Source organism: Cherax quadricarinatus, chromosome 19 (genome assembly GCF_038502225.1).
Source record: "Cherax quadricarinatus isolate ZL_2023a chromosome 19, ASM3850222v1, whole genome shotgun sequence".
NCBI lineage: Eukaryota > Metazoa > Arthropoda > Malacostraca > Decapoda > Parastacidae > Cherax > Cherax quadricarinatus.
In genome coordinates this window covers 4,004,539-4,026,802 of record NC_091310.1, presented here as the reverse complement: position 1 = coordinate 4,026,802, position 22,264 = coordinate 4,004,539, and the positions used below count along the sequence as shown (strand labels likewise).

The following is a 22,264-nucleotide window of genomic DNA, read 5'->3' as shown; positions in this document are numbered from 1 at the left end:
TTTAATTCTTCTCATCAACTTCACGTCATCTGCGAACAGGGACACTTCAGAGTCTATTCCTTCCATCATGTCGTTCACATATATCAAAAATAGCACTGGTCCTAGAACTGACCCCTGTGGGACCCCGCTCGTAACAGGCGCCCACTGTGATACCTCTTCACGTACCATGACTCGTTGCTGCCTCCCTGTCAGGTATTCCCTTATCCATTGCAGTGCCCTTCCTTTTATGTGTGCCTGATCCTCCAGCTTCTGCACTAATCTCTTGTGGGGAACTGTGTCAAAGGCCTTCCTGCAGTCTAGGAAAACGCAATCTACCCAACCCTCTCTCTCGTGTCTTACTTCTGTTACCTTGTCATAAAACTCCAGGAGGTTTGTGATACAAGATTTGCCTTCCATGAACCCATGCTGGTTTTCATTTATAATCTTGTTCCTTTCCAGGTGTTCGACCACTCTCCTCCTGATAATCTTCTCCATGACTTTGCACACAATACATGTCAGAGACACAGGTCTGTAGTTTAGTGCCTCGTTTCTGTTTCCTTTCTTAAATATGGGGACTACATTAGCTGTCTTCCATTTCTCAGGTAGTTGCCCAGTTTCAAGGGATGTGTTGAAGATTGTGGTTAGAGGCACACACAGCATCTCTGCTCCTTCTCTAAGGACCCATGGGGAGATGTTGTCCGGTCCCATCGCCTTTGAGGTGTCAAGGTCACTTAAGAGCTTCTTCACCTCCTCCTCAGTTGTTCGTATGTCATCCAACACTTGTTGTTATATTCCCTCTTGATGTTCCCTTCTGTGCTGTCTTCCCACAGCCCTTCCTGTCTCTACTGTAAAAACTTCCTTAAATCTCCTGTTCAGCTCCTCACATACCTCCTGATCATTTCTTGTGAGTTCTCCACCTTCTGTCCTTAATCTGATCACCTGGTCTTTGACTGTTGTCTTCCTCCTGATGTGGCTATACAACAGTTTCGGGTCAGTCTTGATTCTCGATGCTATGTCATTTTCATACTGTCGCTGGGCCTCCCTCCTTACCTGTGCGTACTCATTCCTGGCTCTGCGACTGATCTCCCTATTTTCGTGTGTTCTCTGCCTTCTGTACTTTTTCCATTCTCTATTGCACTTTGTTTTTGCCTCCTTACACCGTCGGGTAAACCAGGGGCTTGTTCTGGTCTTCCCGTTGTTACTGTTGCCCTTGGGAATGAACCTTTCCACTGCCTCCTTGCATTTTGTTGCTACATATTCCATCATTTCATTTACTGGCTTTCCTGCCAGTTCTCTGTCCCACTGGACCTCCCGCATGAAGTTCTTCAACCCTATGTAGTCCCCTCTTTTATAGTCAGGCTTTTCCCATTCTACTCCTGTTATTCTCTCCACTTGCAGCTCTACTATGTATTCAAAGCACAGAACCACGTGGTCGCTAGCTCCTAGGGGACTCTCATACTTGATATCCTCAATGTCTGAGCTGCCCAGGGTGAACACAAGGTCCAATCTTGCTGGTTCATCCTCCCCTCTCACTCTGGTAGTGTCCTTAACATGTTGGTGCATGAGGTTTTCCAGCACCACGTCCAACATCCTGGCTCTCCATGTTTCGGGACCCCCATGTGGCTCCAGGTTTTCCCAGTCAATCTCCCTGTGGTTGAAATCCCCCATAACCAGCAACTTTGCTCTGCTGGAGTGAGCTCTTCTTGCCACCTCAGCAAGTGTGTCCACCATTGCTCTGTTGCTCTCTTCATATTCCTCTCTTGGCCTCCTGCAGTTCTGTGGTGGATTATACATCACTGCAATGACCACTTTGTGTTCCCCAGACTGAAGTGTACCTGCTATGTAGTCTCTTTCTCCTGTCTCATCTATTCCTTCCATTTTCTCGAATTTCCATCTGTTTTTTACGAGCAGAGCAACCCCACCTCCCCCCCCCTACCCCTTCTATCTTTCCTCATGATCTGGTATCCTGGTGGGAAGATTGCATCTGTTATTGTCTCCATGAGTTTTGTTTCTGTAACTGCTATGATGTCTGGGGACTTCTCATTGATTCTTTCTTGCCATTCCTCATGTTTATTCGTTAATCCATCTGCATTTGTGTACCAAACCTTCAACTTCTGTTCTAATACTGTAACTGTGGTGCGGGGGGTGGAAACAGAGGGATCGGTGTGTGATGGTTGGTTTGGAATGTTCAGTTGCCTTGGGGGTGTCGTGGCTGGAGTCCTTCTGCAGGTGTTTCTGGGGGGTGCGCTTGTCCTTCCATTTGATCCTGTGTGTGTGTGTGTGTGTACTCACCTAGTTGTACTCACCTAGTTGAGGTTGCGGGGTCGAGTCCGAGCTCCTGGCCCCGCCTCTTCACTGATCGCTACTAGGTCACTCTCCCTGAGCCGTGAGCTTTATCATACCTCTGTGTGTGTGTGTGTGTGTGTGTGTGTGTGTGTGTGTGTGTGTGTGTGTGTGTGTGTGTGTGTGTGTGTGTGTGTGTGTGTGTTTGTGTGTGTGTGTGTGTATATGTGTGTGTGTTTGTGTGTGTACTCACCTATTTGTGGTTGCAGGGGTCGAGTCATAGCTCCTGGCCCCGCCTTTTCGCTTATTGCTACTAGGTCCTCTCTCTCCCTGCCCCATGAGCTTTATCATACCTCGCCTTAAAACTATGTATGGTTCCCGCCTCCACTACTTAACTTTCTAGGCTATTCCATGGCCTGACAACTCTATGACTGAAGAAAATACTTCCTAACATTCCTTTGATTCATCTGAGTCTTCAACTTCCAATTGTGACCTCTTGTGTCTGTGTCCGTTCTCTGGAACATCCCGTCTTTGTCCACCTTATCTATTCCACCCAGTATTTTATATGTCGTTATCATGTCTCCTCTCACCCTCCTGTCCTCCAGTGTCGTCCGGCCAATTTCCCTCAACCTTTCTTCGTAGGACAATCCCCGTAGCTTTGGGACTAGTCTTGTTGCAAACCTTTGCACTTTGTCTAATTTCTTGACGTGCTTGACTAGGTGTGGATTCCAAACTGGTGCTGCATACTCCAGTACGGGCCTGACGTAAATGGTATACAGAATCTTGAACGAATCCTTACTGAGGTATCAGAACGCTATCAGTAGGTTTGCCAGGCGCCCGTACGCTGCAGCAGTTATCTGATTGATGTGCGCCTCAGGAGATATGCTCGGTGTTATACTCACCTCCAGATCTTTTTCCTTGAGTGAGGTTTGCAGTCTTTGGCCATCTAAACTATATTGTATCTGCGGTCTTCTTTGCCCTTCCCCAATCTTCATGACTTTGCATTTGGCAGGGTTAAACTCAAGGAGCCAGTTGCTGGACTAGGCTTGTAGCCTGTCCAGGTCTCTTTGTAGTCCTGCCTGATCCTCATCCGATTTGATTCTTCTCATTAACTTCACATCATCCGCAAACAAGGACACTTCTGAGTCTATCCCTTCTGTTATGTCGTTCACATTTACCAAGAACAGCACAGGTTCTAGGACTGACCCCTATGGATCCCCGCTTGTCACAGGCGCCCACTCTGACACCTCGTCACGTACCATGACTCGTTGTTGCCTCCCTGTCAGGTATTCTCTGATCCATTGAAGTGCCCTTCCTGTTATGTGTGCATGATCCTCTAGCTTTTGCAGTAACCTCATGTGAGGAACTGTGTTGAAGGCCTTCTTGCAGTCCAAAAAAATGCAGTCGATCCACCCCTCTCTCTCTTGTCTTATTTCTGTTACCTTGTCATAAAACTCTAGTAGGTTTGTGACACAGGATTTTCCTTCCCTGAAACCATGCTGGTTGTCACTTATAAGCTTGTTTCATTCCAGGTGCTCCACCACTCTCCTCCTGATGATCTTCTCCATGACCTTGCATACTATACACGTTAGTGATACAGGTCTGTAGTTTAGTGCCTCATGTCTGTTTCCCTTTTTAAAAATTGGGACTACATTTGCCGTCTTCCATACATAAGGGAGTTGCCCAGTTTCAATTGATGTGTTGAAGATCTTTGAAAATGGCACACATAGTATCTCTGCTCCCTCTTTAAGGACCCACGGAGAGATGTCTGGTCCCACCGCCTTTGAGGTGTCAAGTTCGCATAGCAGCTTCTTCACCTCCTTCTTGGTTATATGTACCTCATCCAGCACTTGCTGGTGTACCCCCCTGTTCTGATTTCCTGGAGTACTACTGGTTTCCACTGTAAATACTTCTTTAAATCTCGTGTTGAGCTCCTGACATACCTCTCGGTCGTTTCTTGTGAACTCCCCATCACCCTTCCTCAGTCTGATTACCTGGTCCTTTACTGTTGTTTTCCTCCTCATGTGGCTATACAACAGCTTCGGGTCAGACTTGACTTTCGATGCTATGTTATTTTCAAATTGTCGCTGAGCCTCCCTTCTTATCTGTGCATATTCGTTTCTGGCTCTTCGGCTAATCTCTTTATTTTCCTGAGTTCTCTGTCTTTTGTACCTTTTCCATTCTCTAGTACACCTAGTTTTTGCCTCCCTACACCTTTGGGTGAACCAAGGACTCGTTCTGTTCTTCCCATTATTTCTGTTTCCCTTGGGAACAAACCTCTCCTCTGCCTCCTTGCATTTTGTTCCCACATAGTCCATCATTTCTTGTACTGGTTTTCCTGTCAGTTCCCTCTCCCACTGAATGTCTTGTAGGAAGTTCCTCGTGCCTGAGTAGTTTCCAGTTTTATAGTTCGGTTTTTCAAACCCTATTCCTGCTACTCTCTCCACTTGAAGCTCAACTATGTAGTCGAAGCACAGAACCACATGATCACTAGCTCCCAGGGGCCTTTCGTACATGATATCCTCGATGTCCGAACTACTCAAGGTGAATACAAGGTCCAGTCTTGCTGGTTCATCCTCTCCTCTCTCTCTGGTAGTGTCTCTAACATGTTGATGCATGAGGTTTTACAGTACCACATCCATCATCTTGGCTCTCCATATTTCGGGACCCCCATGGGGCTCCAGGTTTTCCCAGTCAATCTCCTTGTGATTAAAATCACCCATAACTAGTAACTTTGCTCCCCCCCATGTGTGCTCTCCTGGCCACCTCGGCTAGTGTGTCGACCATTGCTCTGTTGCTCTCATCATATTCTTCTCTTGGCCTCCTGCAGTTCTGTGGTGGGTTTTACATTACTGCAATTATCACCTTATGTCCCTCTGACTGGATTGTTCCTACTAAGTAGTCCCTTTCGCCCGTGCCATCTATTCCTTCCATTTTCTCAAAACCCCACTGGTTTTTAATGAGAAGTGCAACTCCTCCTCCCCCTCTCCTCCCTCTGTCTTTCCTGAGGATTTGATATCCTGATGGAAAGATTGAATCTGTTATTATTCTGGTGAGTTTTGGTTCTGTGAGTGCTATTATGTCTGGGGATGTCTCCTTGATTCTTTCATGCCACTCCTCATACTTATTTGTTATTCCATCTGCATTTGTATACCACACCTTTAACTTCTTTTCTAAGACTGTGGTCTGGGAGGTATATTGGGGTTGGAGAAGTGGGAGACCTTATAAGGAACTATGGGTGGTTGCTGTGGGGGTGGAGTTTGTAATGCAGTGGGTGGAGGCATTGGATATGGCATGGGTGTTTTGGTTTAGAGTGTTTGGTTGCACTGGGGTTGACCTGGTTGGGGGCTTCTATAGGAAGTTGTGAGGGAGGCTGTATTTGATCTTCTTCCTGGGTCTGGGATCTCCTGTCTGTCTTCTCCATCCCCTCTCTTTCCTCCTTTCGCCTTTGTACCATCTCTCTCAGTTTCTGCCTTTCTTCTTGTGTTCTGTCGCGGTCGAGATACACCTTCCTGTATGCCGGCATGTCCCTTAATCGTGCTTTCTCCTGCAGGATCCTATTCCAAGTCCATTCTGCCTTGAACATCACTTTCACTGGCCGGGTTCTTTTTTTTGCAACCCCCCCTATTCTCCAAAAAAATTTCCAGCTGGGTCATGTCGTCTTCTCCTATTGCTTTTATGATGCTTTCAATTGCTTTTTTTTCCCTTGTTTTCTTGCTTCATATGTTTCCCCTTCAACTTCCTGGAGCCAATACACAAAGACTGATTTTACCCTTTCATTCTCCCACTGCATATCCTTGTGTATCCACTCATTCAATTTGATTTCCTCCATTGCAGCTTTCCTTTCTTCAGTTTCACTAGCTAATGTACTTTTGCTCAGTGGCCTGTCATTTTCCCTTCTCGGCTTTCCCTGGGCTCTGCTGTGGTCTGTTAGGGCCTCCACATATAGCTTAGCTCTTTCATTTACTACAGTCTCCTCTGATAGAGCTTCTACATGCAGTTTTGCTCCTTCTTTCCCTACAGTCCCCTTATTTGTGACTGAGGTAGCAGTCTCTGATGTCAATCCGAAAATGTTCTTTAGTTCTTTAGGCTGTTTCAGATTTTTCAGTTCCTCTTCTAAACTCTGTATCCTAGCCTCTGCTGCTTTGACTTGCACCTCCCTCTTCCTGCTTTCCATATCTATCCTCTCTTCCATTCTCATGCTAAGTTCTTCTAGTTTCTTTTCCCATTCATGTTCCCTTTTTATGAGCTCTGCTGCCCAATCCTACTTGCAGGTTCCTCCTCCTGCCCCTTGGTTTTTCGTGTTGCTCTCTGGCAACCCATTTTTGTTTTATCCTGATTGCCTCAGAGTGGGAAACCTATGTAATTCTGTATGTTAGGTTAGTAGTGTGTATGTCAGAGTGTGGGGGGGGGAAGGAAGAGGAGGAACTGTGGCTATATGGGAGAGGAGTAGGGAGGGGAATTTAGGGGGGAATATGGGGAGTGGGAAGGAGGGAGAAGCAAGTGGGTGAGTGGGAGAGGGAGAGAGGGAAGGAGGGAGAGGTGGGGAGGGGGAGGGTGAAAGAGGGAGGGGTGGGATCAGGGGAATGAGTGAGATGTCGATGGGGGAGGGGAGGAGTGTATGTGCGAGTCTGGATGTGTGTGTGTGTGTGTGTGTGTGTTTGTGTGTGTGTGTGTGTGTGTGTATGTGTGTGTGTGTGTGTGTGTGTGTGTGTGTGTGTGTGTGTGTGTGTGTGTGTTTGTGTGTGTGTGTGTGTGTGTGTGTGTGTGTGTGTAATTATATGTGAGTTTATTATGTGTCTGAAAAGTAGGTGACTTTTGCGTTGGAGTGTAATGTGGAGTCTCTGTGGTCGCTTGATTGATCACAACCATTTGTGTCCTGACCCCCACCCTCCTGGGACTTGATCTGCACCAACTTACAATGTTACCCTTTATGCTTGTCCTGCCACCTAGCTTATAGTACTTTACTCACCTTGTTTAATGCATTACCAATTGCTGTTCCTTATTGAATACTTGAGTGCCTATTCTTTATCGTGCTATGAGAGATCATTCACAAAGAGCTTGGCGGTTAATTGGAACCTGGAACCCCACACCCAAACAACCACTCATAGGTGAATACAGTACTTGCAGTGCAGCTGTAGCAGCCTGTAGATTGTCCAGCTCGATGTGACGTCCGGGCATAGATCCACCTCAATTTCTTCTCGTTATATAATGTACCCTACTCACTGTATTTCTCTCACTGGTCACACGATTGTTTCACTTTATTATCTTTCTTGGGCGAGACGTGACAACGTCGCCCTCCCACCCACACTAGCCTGCCCGCTCTGACTGTGCCACCATGTTTTACTTTCTAGATCACTTACAAAATTGTGGCTCTCCCCACACTTATGTAGCTCAGGCAGATTGTAAAATCGCTTCAAGGATTGTTCACTACCCTGACACACTTAGCAACCCTTGCAGAACACTTGGATAGCCCTCAAAAACACTTATATTTGCGGAGCTCGGAAAGCGTGACTCGCCCACGCAGTGTCTCTAGTGTGTGTGTGTGCACTCACCTAGTTGAGATTGCGGGGGTCGAGTCCGAGCTACTGGCCCCGCCTCTTCACTGATCGCTACTAGGTCACTCTCCCTGAGCCGTGAGCTTTATCATACCTCTGCTTAAAGCTATGTATGGATCCTGCCTCCACTACATCGCTTCCCAAACTATTCCACTTACTGACTACTCTGTGGCTGAAGAAATACTTCCTAACATCCCTGTGATTCATCTGTGTCTTCAGCTTCCAACTGTGTCCCCTTGTTACTGTGTCCAATCTCTGGAACATCCTGACTTTGTCCACCTTGTCAATTCCTCTCAGTATTTTGTATGTCGTTATCATGTCCCCCTATCTCTCCTGTCCTCCAGTGTCGTCAGGTTGATTTTCCTTAACCTCTCCTCGTAGGACATACCTCTTAGCTCTGGGACTAGTCTTGTTGCAAACCTTTGCACTTTCTCTAGTTTCTTTACGTGCTTGGCTAGGTGTGGGTTCCAAATTGGTGCCGCATACTCCTATATGGGCCTAACGTACACGGTGTACAGGGTCCTGAATGATTCCTTATTAAGATGTCAGAATGCTGGTCTGAGGTTTGCTAGGCGCCCATATGCTGCAGCAGTTATTTGGTTGATGTGCGCTTCAGGAGATGTGCCTGGTGTTATACTCACCCCAAGATCTTTTTCCTTGAGTGAGGTTTGTAGTCTCTGGCCCCCTAGACTGTACTCCGTCTGCGGTCTTCTTTGCCCTTCCCCAATCTTCATGACTTTGCACTTGGTGGGATTGAACTCCAGGAGCCAATTGCTGGACCAGGTCTGCAGCCTGTCCAGATCCCTTTGTAGTTCTGCCTGGTCTTCGATCGAGTGAATTCTTCTCATCAACTTCACGTCATCTGCAAACAGGGACACCTCAGAGTCTATTCCTTCCGTCATGTCGTTCACAAATACCAGAAACAGCACTGGTCCTAGGACTGACCCCTGTGGGACCCCGCTGGTCACAGGTGCCCACTCTGACACCTCGCCACGTACCATGACTCGCTGCTGTCTTCCTGACAAGTATTCCCTGATCCATTGTAGTGCCTTCCCTGTTATCCCTGCTTGGTCCTCCAGTTTTTGCACCAATCTCTTGTGTGGAACTGTGTCAAACGCCTTCTTGCAGTCCAAGAAAATGCAATCCACCCACCCCTCTCTCTCTTGTCTTACTGCTGTCACCATGTCATAGAACTCCAGTAGGTTTTTGACACAGGATTTCCCGTCCCTGAAACCATGTTGGCTGCTGTTGATGAGATCGTTGCTTCCTAGGTGTTCCACCACTCTTCTCCTGATAATCTTCTCCATGATTTTGCATACTATACATGTCAGTGACACTGGTCTGTAGTTTAAATGCTTCATGTCTGTCTCCTTTTTTAAAGATTGGGGCTACATTTGCTGTCTTCCATGCCTCAGGCAATCTCCCTGTTTCGATAGATGTATTGAATATTGTTGTTAGGGGTACACATAGCGCCTCAGCTCCCTCTCTCAATACCCATGGGGAGATGTTATCTGGCCCCATTGCCTTTGAGGTATCTAGCTCACTCAGAAGCCTCTTCACTTCTTCCTCAGTGGTGTGTACTGTGTCCAGCACATGGTGGTGTGCCCCACCTCTCCGTCTTTCTGGAGCCCCTTCTGTCTCCTCTGTGAACACTTTGAATCTCTTGTTGAGTTCCTCACATACTTCACGGTCATTTCTTGTCTCTCCTCCTCCTGTGTGTGTGTGTGTGTGTGTGTGTGTGTGTGTGTGTGTGTGTGTGTGTGTGTGTGTGTGTGTGTGTGTGTGTGTGTGTGTATGTGTGTGTGTGTGTGTGTGTGTGTATGTGTGTGTGTATGTGTGTATGTGTGTGTGTATGTACTCACGTAATTGTGGTTGCAGGGGTCAAGACTCAGCTCCTAGCCCCGCCTCTTCACTGATCGCTACTAGGTCCTCTCCCTCTCTTCTTCCTGAGCTTTGTCATACCTCTTCTTAAAACTATGTATGGTTCCTGCCTCCACTACACCACTTGCTAGGCTATTCCACTTCCTGACGACTCTATGACTGAAGAAATACTTCCTAACGTCCCTGTGACTCGTCTGAGTCTTCAGCTTCCAATTGTGACCCCTTGTTTCTGTGTCCCCTCTCTGGAACATCCTATCTCTGTCCACCTTGTCTATTCCCCGCAGTATCTTGTATGTCGTTATCATGTCTCCCCTGATCCTTCTATCCTCCAGTGTCGTCAGTCCAATTTCCCTCAACCTTCCTTCGTACGACATTCCCCTGGGCTCTGGGGCTAGTCTTGTGCAAATCTTTGTACTATCTCTAACTTCTTGACGTGCTTGACCAGGTGTGGGTTCCAGACTGGTGCTGCATACTCCAGTATGAGCCTAACATACACAGTGTACAGTGTCTTGAACGATTCCTTATTAGGATATCGGGACGCTATTCTCAGGTTTGCCAGGCGCCCATATGCTGCAGCAGTTATTTGGTTAATGTGTGACTCCGGTGGCGTGCTCGGTGTTATGGTCACCCCAAGATCTTTCTCCCTGAGTGAGGTCTGTAGTCTTTGTCCACCTAGCCTATACTCTGTCTGTGGTCTTCTTTGCCCCTCCCCAATCTTCATGACTTTGCATTTGGCAGGGTTGAATTCGAGAAGCCAGTTTCTGGACCACGTGTCCAGCCTGTCCAGGTCTCTTTGCAGTCCTGCCTCATCCTCATCCGATTTAAATCTCATCAGCTTCACATCATCTGCGAATAGGGACCCTTCAGAGTCTATTCCTTCCTTCATGTCGTTCGCATATATCAAAAATAGCACTGGTCCTAGAACTGACCCCTGTGGGATCCCGCTCGTCACAGGCGCCGACGTACCTTGACTCGTTGTTGCCTCCCTGTCAGGTATTCCCTGATCCATTGCAGTGCCCTCCCTGTTATATGCGCCTGATCCTCCATCTTCTGCACTAATCTCTTGTGGGAAACTGTGTCAAAGGCCTTCCTGCAGTCTAGGAAAACGCAATCAACCCACCCCTCTCTCTCGTGTCTTACTTCTGTTACCTTCTTATAAAACTCCAGAAGGTTTGTGACACAGGATTTGCCTTCCATGAACCCATGCTGGTTTTCATTTATAATCTTGTTCCGTTCCAGGTGTTCCACCACTCTCCTCCTGATAATCTTCTCCATGACTTTGCACACATTACATGTCAGAGACACAGGTCTGTAGTTTAGTGCCTCATTTCTATTTCCTTTCTTAAATATGGGGACTACATTTGCTGTCTTCCATTTCTCAGGTAGTTGCCCAGTTTCAAGGGATGTGTTGAATATTGTGGTTATGGGCACGCACAGCATCTCTGCTCCTTCTCTAATGACCCATGGGGAGATGTCTGGTCACATCGCCTTTGAGGTATCAAGGCCACTTAGCAGCTTCTGCACCTCCTCCTCGGTTGTTCGTGTGTCATCGAACACTTGTTGGTATATTCCCTCTTGATGTTCCCTTCTGTGCTGTCTTCCCAGAGCCCTTCCTGTCTCTACTGTAAAAACTTCCTTAGATCTCCTGTTTAGCTCCTCACATACCTCCTGATCATTTCTTGTGAGTTCTCCACCTTCTGTCCTCAGTCTGATCACCTGGTCCTTGACTGTTGTCTTCCTCCTGATGTGGCTATACAACAATTTCGGGTCAGTCTTGATTTTTGATGGTATGTTATTTTCATACTGTCGCTGGGTCTCCCTCCTTACCTGTGTATACTCGTTCCTGGCTCTGCGACTGATCTCCCTATTTTCATGTGTTCTCTGCCTTCTGTACTTTTTCCATTCCCTATTGCACTTTGTTTTTGCCTCCTTACACCGTCGGGTAAACCAGAGGCTCGTTCTGGTCTTCCCATTGTTTCTGTTGCCCTTGGGAATAAACCTTTCCACTGCCTACTTGCATTTTGTTGTTACATATTCCATCATTTCATTTACTGGCTTTCCTGCCAGTTCTCTGTCCCACGGAACCTCCTGCAGGAAGTTCCTCAAAGCTATGTAGTCCCCTCTTTTATAGTCTGGCTTTTCCCATTCAACTCCTGTTACTCTCTCCACTTGCAACTCTACTATGTATTCAAAGCAGAGAACCACGTGGTCACTAGCTCCTAGGGGACTCTCATATGTGATGTCCTCAATGTCTGAACTGCCCAGGGTGAACACAAGGTACAATCTTGCTGGTTCATCCTCCCCTCTCACTCTGGTAGTGTCCTTAACATGTTGGTGCATGAGGTTTTCCAGTACCACATCCAACATCTTGGCTCTCCATGTTTTGGGACCCCCATGTGGCTCCAGGTTTTCCCAGTCAATCTCCCTGTGGTTGAAATCCCCCATAACCAGCAACTTTGCTCTGCTGGAGTGAGCTCTTCTTGCCACCTCAGCAAGTGTGTCCACCATTGCTCTGTTGCTCTCTTCATATTCCTCTGCTCGCCTTTTGCAGTTCTGTGGTGGACTATACATCACTGAAATGACCACCTTGTACTCCCCAGACTGAAGTGTACCTACTATGTAGTCCCTTTCTCTGTCTCGTCTATACCTCCCATTTTCTCTAATTTCCATCGGTTTTTTTATGAGCAGAGCAACCCCTCCTCCCCCTGTGTGTGTTTTTGTGTGTTTGTGTGTGTGTGTGCGTGTGTGTGTGTGTGTGTGTGTGTGTGTGTGTGTGTGTGTGTGTGTGTGTGTGTGTGTGTGTGTGTGTGTGTATGTGTGTATGTATGTGTGTGTATGTGTGTGTTTTATGTGTGTATGTTTGTGTCGATTCACAACTCCTGGCCTCGCCTCTTCACTGGTTGCTACTAGGTCACTCTCCCTGCTCCATGAGCTTTATCATGCCCCTTCTTAAAGTTGTGTATAGATCTTGCCTCCACTACATCAGTTTCCAGACTATTCTATTTCCTGACAACTGTGTAACTGAAGGACTACTTCCTAACATCCCTGTGATTCATCTGAGTCTTCAGCTTCCAATTTTGACCCCTTGTTTTTGTGTCCCATCTCTGGAACATCCTGTCTTTGTCCACCTTGTCGATTCCTCTCAGTATTTTATATGTCGTTATCATATCCCCCCAATCTCTCCTGTCCTCCAGTGTCGTCAGGTCGATTTCCCGTGTGTGTGTGTGTGTGTGTGTGTGTGCACTCACCTATTTGTAGTCACCTATTTGTGGTTGCAGGGGTAAAGTCATAGGCCCTGGCCCCTGTAGTAGTGACTATGATCATGTAGTGGTGACTATGATCATGTAGTGGTGACTATGATCATGTAGTGGTGACTATGATCATGTAGTGGTGACTATGATCATGTAGTGGTGACTATGATCATGTAGTGGTGGCTATGATCATGTAGTGGTGACTATGATCATGTAGTGGTGACTATGATCATGTAGTGGTGACTATGATCATGTAGTGGTGACTATGATCATACTGTGATGACTGTGTTCAATTATTGGTAAATTTGCTTGGCTGGATCACCACATGCAGTAGACCCGGGCCAGGATGTCCTGGATGGCCAGGATGTGTGGTGACTTTGTTGAAGATGTGTTGGCTCTAGTTATGTTGTGATGACTTTCTGCTCCTAGGTGTATTGGCATGGGTTGAGCACTACCATTAATCCCGCTGACTGCGCTTGTCTGCGCTGGTCTGTACACTATCAGAATATGAAACGTCTGCTCTGATAGCTGTGAGTAGTCCCGTAGTTTGATTTCTAGCGCACTCAGCTCTCACACTGAGATCAATGGTTTGATTCCCGGTAAGAGTGGAAACACAAGGACGTGTTTCCTTAAGACACCTGTTCTCCCGGTTCACCTAGCAGAAAAATAGGTACCAGGGTGTTAGTCGACTGGTGTGGGTCGAATCTTGAGGACAAAATTGACCTAATTTTCCCGAAATACTGTGCATAACCAGGGACTTTCTGTTTAGTAGTATGTCAGTGTTGTCAGCGAGTCCTCTATACGAGTTGCATGTACTTGTAGAAAAAATAAAATAATAATAATAATTATTATTATTATTATTATTATTATTATTATTATTATTATAGTTATAATGGAAGGAGCCAACAAAACCTCTTACTCTAGTACATATCTACATAGAATCACATTGTGACTCGTCTGTTCCTTTAGCTTTTATCTCTGTCTCAATAGTTTTTTTTTCCTCTGCCCTCTTCCCGGTCAGCTAGTCTTCGTTTCTCCTTTTGATGTTAGTATTTTCAGATAATTGATCAAATTACACTTTTTTCGTCCGTTTCCAGATTTTCCAGGTACTGAATTACTCTAACCACAAGTAGAAGTCATGCTGCAAATCTCTTTTAAAGTCTTGATTTGGGGCCAGTCAACATGTCTGCTCTTTCTTTCAGCAGCCGTAATGGCGTCTCACCAGTTGCTAGTGCTTTGTTTTGTCCGGTTTATTTAATGGTTTCTTCTACCTCACAGTGCAATTACTTTACTGTAAATGTGTACTTTAGACTAGTGCTTAGATCCTCCATACTTCTTCATGATTATTTGTAAGTTTCATTTCCTCCTAATTTATCCATGTTACTTAGTCCTTCTTTCTAATGAGACTTTGAAAGGGCTTCGATTTTAACATTTGATGAATTTTCTAGATTTCCTTCCATTATATTTTCGCTCAATCCTTTCAGGCACTTCTACTCATTTCAGAGCAGAAGCATGTTTCCTTACACAAGCTGCTCTTAATCACCTAGCAGTAAGTAGGTACCTGGGTGTTAAATGACTGTTGTGGGTAGCAACCTGGGGGACAAGATTAACCCAAGTTGGCATAAGTGCTCTACATAACCAGTGGCTTTATATATAGTATGCCAATGATGTCATCTAGATCTGCAATAGTTTTATTATTATTATTATTATTATTATTATTATTATTATTATTATTATTATTATTATTATTATTATTATTAATGGCAGTGGTTTCTCTTCTAAGACGCACGCACTTCATGAAGGGCGAGGCTGCTCCATCTGGGGAGATTCCTAGGAGCACAGGACTCACATACTCTCGTTCCTTGGCTGAAATACAGAACCACTGTAACGACAGTCAGGAGCAGCTCTCTCCTGCTGCAAGAGCCAAGCAAGAGGAGGCCTACACTGGTACGACATTATTCACATATTTTAGAATATAGAAATGTATATTATGATGTAAGAAAAAAGTTTTAACGTTTCTGACACTCGAATACAGTGTTTAGCACTTAAAGTTATATCTGTTTATATTTACTTTTATTAGAGGATTTATATTAAATGTTTATGTTAGCTTTTATTAAGCATGTGACTTGTATCATTTCATAAATGTGACTTTTGTGGCTAAGTTTTATAACATTTGAGTTGTATTTTAGAAACATTTTTATATATTTTTAACATGTATATATATTTTTATTATTATTATTCTTAATTAATACATCGGCCGATTCCCACCAAGGCAGGGTGGCCTGAAAAAGAAAAAAAATCACCATCATTCACTCCATCACTGTCTTACCAGAGGCGGGCTGACACTACAGTTATAAAACTGCAACATTAACATCACTCCTTCAGAGTGCAGACATTGCACTTCACATCTCCAGGACTCAAGTCCGGTCTCACGGTTTCCCAGAATCCTTAAATAAATGTTACATTGCTCACACTCCAACAGCACGTCAAGTCCTAAAAAACATGTCTCCATTTGCTTCTATCTACCACGCATGCTGGAAGTCCATGCCCCTTGCTCATAAAACCTCCTTTACCCCCTCCTTTAACATTTCCTAGGCCGACCCTCCTCTCCCCTCTGGATAATAGTTTTGGTAATCCGGCATCTCCTCCCAATTTTCAAACTAAGAACTCTCTGCATTATATTCACACCTCACATTGTCCTCAGATATGACATCTCCACTGCCTCCAGCCTTCTCCTTGTTTCAACTTTCAACACCCATGTTTCACACCCATATAAGAGCGTTGATATAACTGTACTCTCATAGATTCCCCTCTTTGCTACCATGGACAAATTCTTTGTCTCCACAGTCTCCCAAGTGCACCACTCACCTTTTACTCTCATCAGTTCTATGATTCACCTCATCCTTCATAGACCCATCTGCTGACACGTCCATTCCTACATATTTGAATACATTCACCACCTCCATACTCTCTCCCTCCAGTCTGATATCCAATCCTTCGTTATCTATTTTTTTGCTATCATCATCTTACTCTTTCCTATATTCGCTTTTAATTTTCTTCTTTTACATACCCTACCAAACTCATTCACGAACCTCTGCAACTTCTCTTCAGGATCTCCCAAAAGCACAGTCATCAGCAAAGAGCAACTGTGACAACTCCCACTTAGATTTTTCATGTTTAACTCCACGCCTCTTGCCAACACCCGATCATTTACTTCTCTTAAAACCCCATCTATAAATATATTGAACAACCACGGTGACATCATACATCCATGTCTAAGGCCTACTTTTACCTGGGAAATAATCTTCCTCTCTCCTACATACTCTAACCTGAGCCTCACTATCCTCGTAAAAGTTTTTCACTGCTTTCAGTAACCTACCTCCTATTCCTTACATTTGCAATATCTGCCACACACACACACACACACACACACACACACACACACACACACACACACACACACACACACACACACACACACACACACACACACACACATACACACACACACATACACACACACACATACACACACACACACACAGGAGATTTAAGGAAGTTTTTACAGTAGAGACAGAGAGGGCTGTGGGAAAACAGCACAGAAGGGAACATCAAGAGGGAATATACCAACAAGTGTTGGATGACATACGAACAACTGAGGAGGAGGTGAAGAAGCTCTTAAGTGACCTTGACACCTCAAAGGCGATGGGACCGGACAACATCTCCCCATAGGTCCTTAGAGAAGGAGCAGAGATGCTGTGCGTGCCTCTAACCACAATCTTCAACACATCCCTTGAAACTGGGCAACTACCTTAGAAATGGAAGACAGCTAATGTAGTCCCCATATTTAAGAAAGGAAACAGAAACGAGGCACTAAACTACAGACCTGTGTCTCTGACATGTATTGTGTGCAAAGTCATGGAGAAGATTATCAGGAGAGTGGTCGAACACCTGGAAAGGAACAAGATTATAAATGAAAACCAGCTTGGGTTCATGGAAGGCAAATCTTGTATCACAAACCTCCTGGAGTTTTATGACAAGGTAACAGAAGTAAGACACGAGAGAGAGGGGTGGGTAGATTGCGTTTTCCTAGACTGCAGGAAGGCCTTTGACACAGTTCCCCACAAGAGATTAGTGCAGAAGCTGGAGGATCAGGCGCACGTAAAAGAGAGGGCACTGCAATGGATAAGGAAATACCTGACAGGGAGGCAGCAACGAGTCATGGTACGTGAAGAGGTATCACAGTGGGCGCCTGTTACGAGCGGGGTCCCACAGGGGTCAGTTCTAGGACCAGTGCTATTTTTGATATATGTGAACGACATGATGGAAGGAATAGACTCTGAAGTGTCCCTGTTCGCAGATGACGTGAAGTTGATGAGAAGAATTAAATCGGACGAGGATGAGGCAGGACTGCAAAGAGACCTGGAGAGGCTGGACATGTGGTCCAGTAACTGGCTTCTCGAATTCAATCCAGCCAAATGCAAAGTCATGAAGATTGGGGAGGGGCAAAGAAGACCGCAGACAGAGTATAGGCTAGGTGGACAAAGACTACAGACCTCACTCAGGGAGAAAGACCTTGGGGTGACCATAACACCGAGCACATCACCGGAGGCACACATCAACCAAATAACCGCTGCAGCATAAGGGCGCCTGGCAAACCTGAGAATAGCGTTCCGATACCTTAATAAGCAATCGTTCAAGACACTGTACACTGTGTATGTTAGACCCATACTGGAGTATGCAGCACCAGTCTGGAACCCACACCTGGTCAAGCACGTCTAGAAGTTAGAGAAAGTATAAAGGTTTGCAACAAGGCTAGTCCCAGAGCTCAAGGGAATGTCGTACGAGGAAAGGTTAAGGGAAATCGGACTGACGACACTGGAGGACAGAAGGGTCAGGGGAGACATGATAACGACATACAAGATACTGCGGGGAATAGACAAGGTGGACAGAGATAGGATGTTCCAGAGAGGGGACACAGGGACAAGGGGTCACAACTGGAAGCTGAAGACTCAGACGAGTCACAGGGACGTTAGGAAGTATTTATTCAGTCATAGAGTTGTCAGCAAGTGGAATAGCCTAGCAAGTGAAGTAGTGGAGGCAGGAACCATACATAGTTTTAAGAAGAGGTATGACAAAGCTCAGGAAGCAGAGAGAGAGAGGACTCAGCAGCGATCAGTGAAGAGGCGGGGCCAGGAGCTGAGTATCGACCCCTGCAACCACAATTAGGTGAATTAGGTGAGTACACATACACACACACACATATATACACATACACACACACACGCACACACACATACACACACACACACACACACACACACACACACACACACACACACACACACACACACACACACACACACACACACACACACATACACACACACACACACACACACACACACACACACACACACACACACACACACACACACACACACACACACACACACACACACACACACACACACACACACACACACACACACACACACACACACACACACACACACACACAGAAGACCACAGACGGAGTGCAGTTTCTTGGGCCAAAGACTCCAAACTTCACTCAAGGATAAGGCTCTTGCGGTGAGTATAACACCAGTCACATCTCCTAATTCACACATCAACCAAATAACTGTTGCAGCATACTGAAGCCTAGCTAACCTAAGAACGGCGTTCCAACATCTTAATAAGGAATCGTTCAGGACCCTGTACACTGTGTACGTTAGCCCTATATTGGAGTATGCAGCGCCAGTTTCGAACCCACACCTAGCCAAGCACGTAAGGAAACTAGAAAATGTGCAAATTTTTGCAACAAGAATAGTCTCGGAGCTAAGGGCATGTCCTACGAGGAGAGGTTAAAGGAAATCGACCTGACGACACTGGAGAACAGGAGACATAGGGAGGATATGATAACGACACGTAAAAATACTGACAGGAATCGACAAGGTGTACAGAGACAGATTGTTCCAGAGATGGGACAGCAACAAGGGAACACAGTTGGAAGTTGAAGACTTAGATTAATGACAGGGTTGTTAGGAAGAATTTCCTAAGTCAGAGTTGTCAGGAAATGGAATAGTCTGGGAATTTATGTAGTGGAGGTAGGCCCCATACATAGCTTTAAGAAGAGGTCTAATAAAGCAGGAAGAGTGACCTAGTAGCGACCAGTGAAGAGGCGGGGCCAGGCGCTGTGAATCGACCCGTTCAACTACAACTAGGTGAGTACCAACACACACACTGAGCCTGGAGAGTGAGGTAGTGGAGGCAGGATCCATACATAGCTTTAAGAAGAGGTATGATAAACTTCATGGGGCAGGAAGAGTGAACTATTAGCGACCAGTGAAGAGGCGGGGCCAGGAGCTATGAATCGACCCCCTGCAACCACAGACAGGTGAGTACACATACACAAGATTTTATTCTTGGAGATAAGAAACTAATCATTAAAACACACAAATGATGTCTCACAAAACCTGACTCTTGGGTACCCAGAAATAAACATAATTTTACGAGTGATCATTCAAGATGGAAGTTTAGTTTTAATTATGGATACATTTTCATGAAATAAATTTCGTTTTTTCGTCAAATTTTGTGTCTTCTACAAAGAGGGAATTAAATAAAATCCCGAATTTTTTTTCGGTAATTGTTCTTTATTTTTCATTAAATTTTCATAGAAAATCAATAAAAAAAATTTTTGTCGTTAAGTCTTCTTAGAAGATCCATAAAAAATCTTTTCATTTAATAAATCTACATTGAAAATCCATAAAAAATCTATTCAGTAAATCTTCATAGAAGATAAAAAAAAAATCTTCATAGAACATTAATAAATTTTTCTTTTAATATACCTTCATAAAAAAATCAATAAAAATATTTTTTTCATTAAATCTTCATATAAAATTCTTAAACTTACAAGGTCTTTATTCTCGTTCAGTTCAACTAAAGATTTTTCTCCGAGAGTCTTTCAGGGAGAGTCTTCAGTACTCACTATCTCTAAGACGCAAATAAAGATACGCTTATCTAGCGTTATTTTTCTCAAACATGTAAAAAAATTATGAAAATGAATGAAGAAATGAAATGGTTCAAGTTTACGCGAGTGTAAATGACTTTGTAATGAACTCTCATTATATTTGTAGATGGATGGTCATAAATTTTGTAGTAGCTGAGACTTAATCTAGGTTCAAAGTGTCTTAGAGAGACAGAAGTGCGAGTGAAAAGAATATGAGAGGATTCGGTGATTTGGTGACTTGGTAAATTACATGAAATGGAAAAAAATTGCAAATATTGAACCCTTACATTAATGTAGATAAAAGACTAAGAATTATGAAATACTCTGATGATCTGGTGTATTATGTATGGAAAATAAGTTTCAGGTAGAATTTTCAGATACTGATTAGTTCATTAAGACCCTCGAACCTAATGTATAACTAAGTAATAAGTAATGAGTAACGAAATCTCTGACTGGGGTGATAATGGATGGATTAGTACTTTGATGGGCGTTGAAGTCACTAATATTCAGTGGATTACAAATAACTATTATGTGAGGATCAGTACTTTTCGAATAATGAAATCTCATTGAATCATCACTGTTTCCTTCTAAACTGTGGTTTTGGAGATTCTTTAAAATTTTAATACCGATCAGTAAAACCCACTTTAAGGATATTTGGAAATTAAAAAAAAAAATCTTTTCTTTTGGTAAATGGGCTTGTGTGTAGCTGAGGTAGAAAGACCGATGTGTCTCCAGTTCGAATTTGTTGGTGGGCTCGTGTGTAGCTGAGGTAGAAAGACCGATGTGTCTCCAGTTGGAGTGTGTTGGTGGGCTCGTGTGTAGCTGAGGTAGAAAGACCGATGTGTCTCCAGTTGGAGTGTGTTGGTGGGCTCGTGTGTAGCTGAGGTAGAAAGACTGATGTGTCTCCAGTTGGAGTGTGTTGGTGGGTTCGTGTGTAGCTGAGGTAGAAAGCCCGATGTGTCTCCAGTTGGAATGTGTTGGTGGGCTTGTGTGTAGCTGAGGTAGAAAGACCGATGTGTTTCCAGTTGAAATGTGTTGGTGGACTCGTGTGTAGCTGAGGTACAAAGACTGATGTGTCTCCAGTTGGATTGTGTTGGTGGACTCGTGTGTAGCTGAGGTAGAAAGACTGATGTGTCTCCAGTTGGAGTGTGTTGGTGGGCTGGTGTGTAACTGAGGTAGAAAGACCGATGTGTCTCCAGTTGGAATGTGTTGGTGGGCTTGTGAGTAGCTGAGGTAGAAAGACCGATGTGCCTCCAGTTGAAATGTGTTGGTGGACTCGTGTGTAGCTGAGGTAGAAAGACTGATGTGCCTCTAATTGGAGTGTGTTGGTGGGCTCGTGTGTAGCTGAGGTAAAAAGACCGATGTGTCTCCAGTTGGAGAGTGTTGGTGGGCTCGTGTGTAGCTGAGGTAGAAAGACTGATGTGTCTCCAGTTGGAGTGTGTTGGTGGGTTCGTGTGTAGCTGAGGTAAAAAGACCGATGTGTCTCCAGTTGGAGTGTGTTGGTGGGATGGTGTGTAGCTTAGGTAGAAAGACCGATGTGTCTCCAGTTGGAATGTGTTGGTGGACTCGTGTGTAGCTGAGGTAGAAAGACTGATGTGTCTCCAGTTGGAGTGCGTTGGTGGGCTCGTGTGTAGCTGGGGTAGAAAGACCGATGTGTCTCCAGTTGGAATGTGTTGGTGGGCATGTGTGTAGCTGAGGTAGAGAGACCGATGTGTCTCCAGTTGAAATGTGTTGGTGGGCTCGTGTGTAGCTAAGGTAGAAAGACTGATGTATCTCCAGATGGAGTGTATTGGAGGGCTCGTGTGTAGATGAGGTAGAAAGACTGATGTGTCTCCAGTTGGAGTGTGTTGGTGGGCTTGTGTGTAGATGAGGTAGAAAGACTGATGTGTCTCCAGTTGGAGTGTGTTGGTGGGCTCGTGTGTAGCTGAGGTAGAAAGACCGATGTGTCTCCAGTTGGAGTGTGTTGGTGGGCTCGTGTGTAGCTGAGGTAGGAAGACTGACGTGTCTCCAGTTGGAGTGTGTTGGTGGGCTCGTGTGTAGCTGAGGTAGAAAGACTGACGTGTCTCCAGTTGGAGTGTGTTGGTGAGCTAGTGTGTAGCTGAGGTAGAAAGATTGACGTGTCTCCAGTTGGAGTGTGTTGGTGGGCTAGTGTGTAGCTGAGGTAGAAAGACTGACGTGTCTCCAGTTGGAGTGTGTTGGTGGGCTAGTGTGTAGCTGAGGTAGAAAGACTGACGTGTCTCCAGTTGGAGTGTGTTGGTGGGCTAGTGTGTAGCTGAGGTAGAAAGACCGATGTGTCTCCAGTT

The 22,264-nt window shown here is 45.1% G+C and overlaps 1 protein-coding gene across 1 annotated transcript in view; it reads left to right on the top strand.

Annotated features, from left to right (window-relative positions):
• The window catches only part of LOC128688200 (cell adhesion molecule Dscam1), an 876,413-nt gene that overhangs the window by 768,096 nt on the left and 86,053 nt on the right, over positions 1 to 22,264 (top strand). Inside the window, exon 28 of the mRNA XM_070086854.1 lies at positions 14,736 to 14,899. Within this exon, the coding sequence (XP_069942955.1) occupies positions 14,736 to 14,899 (164 nt within the window). The remainder of the gene's footprint in view (positions 1 to 14,735; positions 14,900 to 22,264) is intronic.